The 5,000-nt window shown below is 44.9% G+C and overlaps 1 protein-coding gene across 4 annotated transcripts in view; it reads left to right on the top strand.

The window, feature by feature from the left end:
* LOC143292830 (uncharacterized) overlaps window positions 1-5,000 on the top strand; it is a 33,298-nt gene that overhangs the window by 6,162 nt on the left and 22,136 nt on the right. For all 4 annotated transcript variants that reach the window (XM_076603443.1, XM_076603445.1, XM_076603442.1 and 1 more), the window contains 2 exons: window positions 298-467; window positions 3,081-3,254. In XM_076603443.1, the coding sequence (XP_076459558.1) occupies window positions 298-467; window positions 3,081-3,254 (344 nt within the window). The remainder of the gene's footprint in view (window positions 1-297; window positions 468-3,080; window positions 3,255-5,000) is intronic.

A 5,000-nucleotide genomic window follows, 5' to 3' on the forward strand; every position in this document is an offset into this window, starting at 1 on the left:
TAGTGATATATACTGATATGGCGCAGTATATTAGTAGTAGTAGTAGCAGCAGTAGTAGTAGTTTACACTGATATGGCGCAGTAGTAGTAGTAGTCGTAGCAGCAGCAGCAGCGACATATACTGATATGGCGCAGTAGTAGTAGTAGTAGCAGTAGTAGTAGTTTACACTGATATGGCACTGCAGTAGTTAGCGATATATACTGATATGGCTCAGTAGTAGCAGCAGCAGCAGCAGCAGTAGTACTACTAGTCGTAGCAGTAGTGATATATATATATACTGACATGGCGGCGACACAGGGAGCTTCCTGCTGAACAAGGAGTACCCGAACCAGGGCCAGATGACGCTGTCCATGGACATCCAGTTGAGGCACTACATGAGCGGCAACTACAAATGCTTCAGGGCCCACCCTGTCTTCATCGACTGCGTGCAGAGCGCCCTCTCCAAGCTCAAGTCTGCTGGCAAAAGGGTGGGTGCGCGGTGCTTGTGTGTGTGTGTGTGGGGGGGGGGTGTATGAGTGTGTGTGTGAGGGGAGGTGGAGGGATGTGTGTGTGTGTGAGAGAGAGAGAGACAGAGACAGAGAGAGAGAGAGAGAAAGTGTGTGAGTGTGGTGGGTTTGAAAGTGTGTGTGTGTGTGTGTGTGTGTGTGTGTGTGTGTGTGTGTGTGTGTGTGTGTGTCACAGAGAGAGAGAGAGAGAGAGAGAGAGAGAGAGAGAGAGAGAGCGATTATTGTCATCATCTTTATCATTATTTTAAAAAAATCATTATGTGTTGCTGTTGTTGTTTTTGTTGTTGTTGTTCTTCTTCTTATTCTTTATTATTATCATTTTAAAATCATTATGTGTTGTTGTTGTCGTTGTTGTTGTTGACGCTGTTGTTGTTGGTCTTCTTCTTCTCTTCTTCTTCTCATCATGACCTACTACTACTACTACTACTACTACTACTACTCCTGTTACTTCTTCTTCTTCTACTGCTACTTCTCGTCCTCCTCCTTATTCTACGTCTTCTGTCTTCCACATACGGCAATTAGACCCTGATTCGTGCCAGTTGCCTTGCTCGGACGGAAGAGCCTAGTGTGGTCGTAACCCGCTACTAACTGTGTGTAGTATGGAACTGACCAATGGCGTAGTTCGGTCAATGTAGGCATTTAGTCACGTGTAACCTGTCAAAAAGTTAGAACCAATCAATGCAACTGACCAGCGACGGCCGGTGGTGATCTCCACCTTTTTCTTCTCCTCTTCACTTTCTTCATCTACCCTCCCCCCCCCCTTCTCCCCTCCCCGTCCCCCTCCCCTCCTCATCCTCCTCCTCCTTCTGTCCCTATCCCCATCACCCTGTCCAGGGTTGTTTTTTTTCACACCCAGCTGTCACGAACCCTCCTCTCTGTCACGTGCTAAATTGGTCGTGGTGACCTTCTCAATCTTCTTTTTTTTTTTTTTCAAAATAGTTTTTATTCATTCAATTGTTTGGTTTAAAATGCACTAATCTTAATATAACTAAACAGTACGAATACAATACATTACATCAACTTAATGCGTAACAGGAAACGAAGGTGTAACAAGACAAAAGACGTATACAGATGAAGGACATAGGGCATACATTGGTGCATATTCTGTGCAAATTTTTTTTTTTTTGTCACCGTTCTAAATATGCACTTCGCTACAAACAAACAAAAAAGCAAAAACATTATAAAAAAAAAATATTAAAAGAAAAATAAAACAACAACAACAACAAACAAACGTGATCCCAAATAAATAGATAAATAAATAAATAGATAAAATGGGGAAAAAAATTTTAAAAAGGAAAAGCTAGGGGCATTTTCATGGTATGCACAGGTACGAAATTTCTTCATAGGAGTGTCTGTATTGCACTTTTTCGTCATCTAACTAGGCAGTGTAATACACTCGAGATATGAATTTGTATCACCACAAGACAAAGGACATTACAAGCAGAGCTAGCATAAGAATATCAACAACAGATAACAGAATAAAGTAACAGGGGAAACAGGCTTTCACACCCAGCAATCACGATCTCTCCTCTCTGGCACGTGCCAAATAAATTGTGATCTTCCCCTTCTTCTTCCTCTTCTTTCTTCTTCTTCTTTCTTCTTCTTCTTCTTCTTCTTTCTTCTTCTTCTTCTTCTTCTTCTTCTTCTTCTTCTTCTTCTTCTTCTTTCTTCTTCTTCTTCTTCTTCTTCTTCTTCTCTTCCGTTCCTCCTTCCTGCCCTTTTTCTTGTTCTTCTTGCTTCATTTCTTTTTCTTTCTTTTTTTCTTTTTTTCAAAAATCATTTTTCCCTCAACGCCTGACGTGTCTAAGCGCGTTGGGTTACGCTGCTGGTTAGGCATCTCTGCTTAGTTGATATGGTGTTGCGTATATGTATATGGATTTGTCCGAACACGGTAATGCCTCCTTAAGTAACTGAACTGAACTGAACTCAGCTGAACTTCCTGCTCTTGTTCTTCTTGTTCTTGTTGTTCTCCTTGCTCTTGTTCCTCTTGTTCTTGTTCTTCTTTTACTTGTTCTTGTTCTTGACATCTTCTTCTTCGTCTTCTCCTTCTTTTTCTCCACCCCCCTCAGCTCTGTGAACACTCACGGGGGCGCCTCACAGAAGAACTGTTCACCAGATTCCTCCAGGTCTTCATTCTTCTAAATTTTTTTCTTCTATTAGGCCAATTACTCTGGTGATAATAAATTTAATCTCATGTTAATATTGATACTAGCATTATTTTACTATATTATGTACTGTTTGTTTATTTGTTTTATTTCATTATTTCATTACTTACTGTTTATGAATGTTATCTGATACAAGTCATAATATGGTTCATCAGCCGTCATGATAAAATTGAAGTGCAACGTTGTGAGCACAGTATAAGCTTTAAGCTTGTTGATGCTCTTTTGTCATTCATTGCATTGTAATCATGTGTATTGTTGAATAATTAAAGATTATTTAAGCCATAAAAAAAATTCCTCCAGGTCTGTCGGTTCTGTATCCAGAAAGCCTAGGTCTCAGTCCTGGCTTTCACACGCAACAATTTGAAACTCCCTTCTCTCTATGGCACGTGCCATGCATGCACCACTGCAGGTGAGGGTGGTCTCGGGGTACCGCACTCCAGCCGACATCGGCACCAGCACGGCTGAGGAGGACCTGTTCGCCAGTGCCGGCACGTCCCTGGAACTGCAGCCCCTGAACAACGACCCAGAAGACCTGCCCGTCTTCGCTCAGTACATCCTGCGCTACTGCCCGGCCAAGCTGGAGGTGAGTGGTTACTGAAGTGGATGGACGATGTTAGCGGGTTTCGTGTGTGTGTGTGTGTGTGTGTGTGTGTGTGTGTGTGTGTGTGTGTGTGTGTGTGTGTGTGTGTGTGTGTGTGTGTGTGTGTGTGTGTGCGCGCGTGTGTGTGTGTGCGTGTGTGTGTGTTTGTTAGTGTGTGTGTGTGTGTGTCAATATATGTGTCAGTGTGTGTGTGTGTGTGTGTGTGTGTGTGTGTGTGTGTGTGTGAGCGTGTGTGTGTGTGTGTGTGTGTGTGAGAGAGAGAGAGAGAGAGAGAGAGAGAGAGAGAGCGTGTGTGTGTATGTATGTGTGTGTGTGTGTGTGTGTGTGTGTGTGTGTGTGAGAGAGAGAGAGAGCGTGTGTGCGTATGTATGTGTGTGTGTGTGTGTGTGTGCGTGTGCGCGTGAGAGAGAGAGAGAGAGGGTGTGTGTGTGTTTATTTTTCCTACATTCCTTCGTTTTTCCTTCCGTCCGGCCGGTTGACCATCCATCGATCCATCTAACCAATCATTCAACAATAAAGCTGAATGACTGAATCTAATTATTTGATTCGGTAAGCGCACCCACCAGACGAATGGAGTGATATGTTACAACTAAGGTAGAGTTCTCTTTGTCTCTGTCTGTCTGTCTGTCTCAGTTTGTTTTTTTCTCTTGCGCGCAACCCCCCTCCCGCCCCTCTCCACTCAGACGTGCACACACACACACACACACACACACACACACACACACACACACACACACACACACCACACACACATACACACACACACACACACACACACACACACAGCGAGAGAAAGAGAATGGAGAGATCCGTGTACTACAGTTTCTGTTTCACTTTCTCAAGGAGGCGTCACTGTGTTCGGACAAATCCATACACGCTACACCGCATCTGTTGAGCAGATGCCTGACCAGCAGCATAACCCAACGCGCTTAGTCAGGCCTTGAGTGCATGCTTACATATTTGTGTACCTATGAAAGTGGATTTCATTTTACGTAATTTCGCCAGAGGACAACACTCTCGTTGCCATGGGTTCTTTTTCAGTGCGCCAAGTGCGTGCTGCACACGGGACCTCGGTTTATCGTCTCATCCGAAAGACTAGACGCTCAGTTTGATTTTCCAGTCAAACTTAGGAGAAAGGGCGAGAGCGAGATTCGAACCCACACCCTCACGGACTCTCTGTATTGGCAGCTGAGTGTACTACAAACAACAACAACAACCACCACGCTCCCAGAAAGCAAACTAAAGGTTTTGGACAGGGATGTAGTGGAAGGAAGGGGATGGTTGGGGCTGGTGGGGGGGGGGGGGGGGGAGCAGGGTTGGGGGGGGGGGGGCAAGGGGGGCAATCACTAGACCAGAACAACACCTTTGCCTTCTGTGCGAACGAACTCGCCTCACATACCAACCGGTAAAAACGGGACCACTTCCACAAACTCTATATGGTCAACATAGCATGGCAGTGGGTCTTTTCTGCTCCGAAGTCTTTGTGTAAACAGGCACTGGTCCTAGCGAAAACGAACCGAGGTTTACCTGGATTGTGCTTTGGTTTCCTTGCAGAGAAAGACTTTATGTATACGTGTAGTTTGACAGCTAATATTAGTAGACTACTAGGTGCACACGCACACGCACACTTACGCACACACACACACACACACACACACTTACACGCGCACGCATGCACGCACGCACTCATCCCACCCCCACCCACCTCCACACGCACACGCAGAGAGA

This window comes from Babylonia areolata, chromosome 18, assembly GCF_041734735.1.
Source record: "Babylonia areolata isolate BAREFJ2019XMU chromosome 18, ASM4173473v1, whole genome shotgun sequence".
In the NCBI taxonomy this organism is placed as follows: Eukaryota; Metazoa; Mollusca; class Gastropoda; order Neogastropoda; family Buccinidae; genus Babylonia; species Babylonia areolata.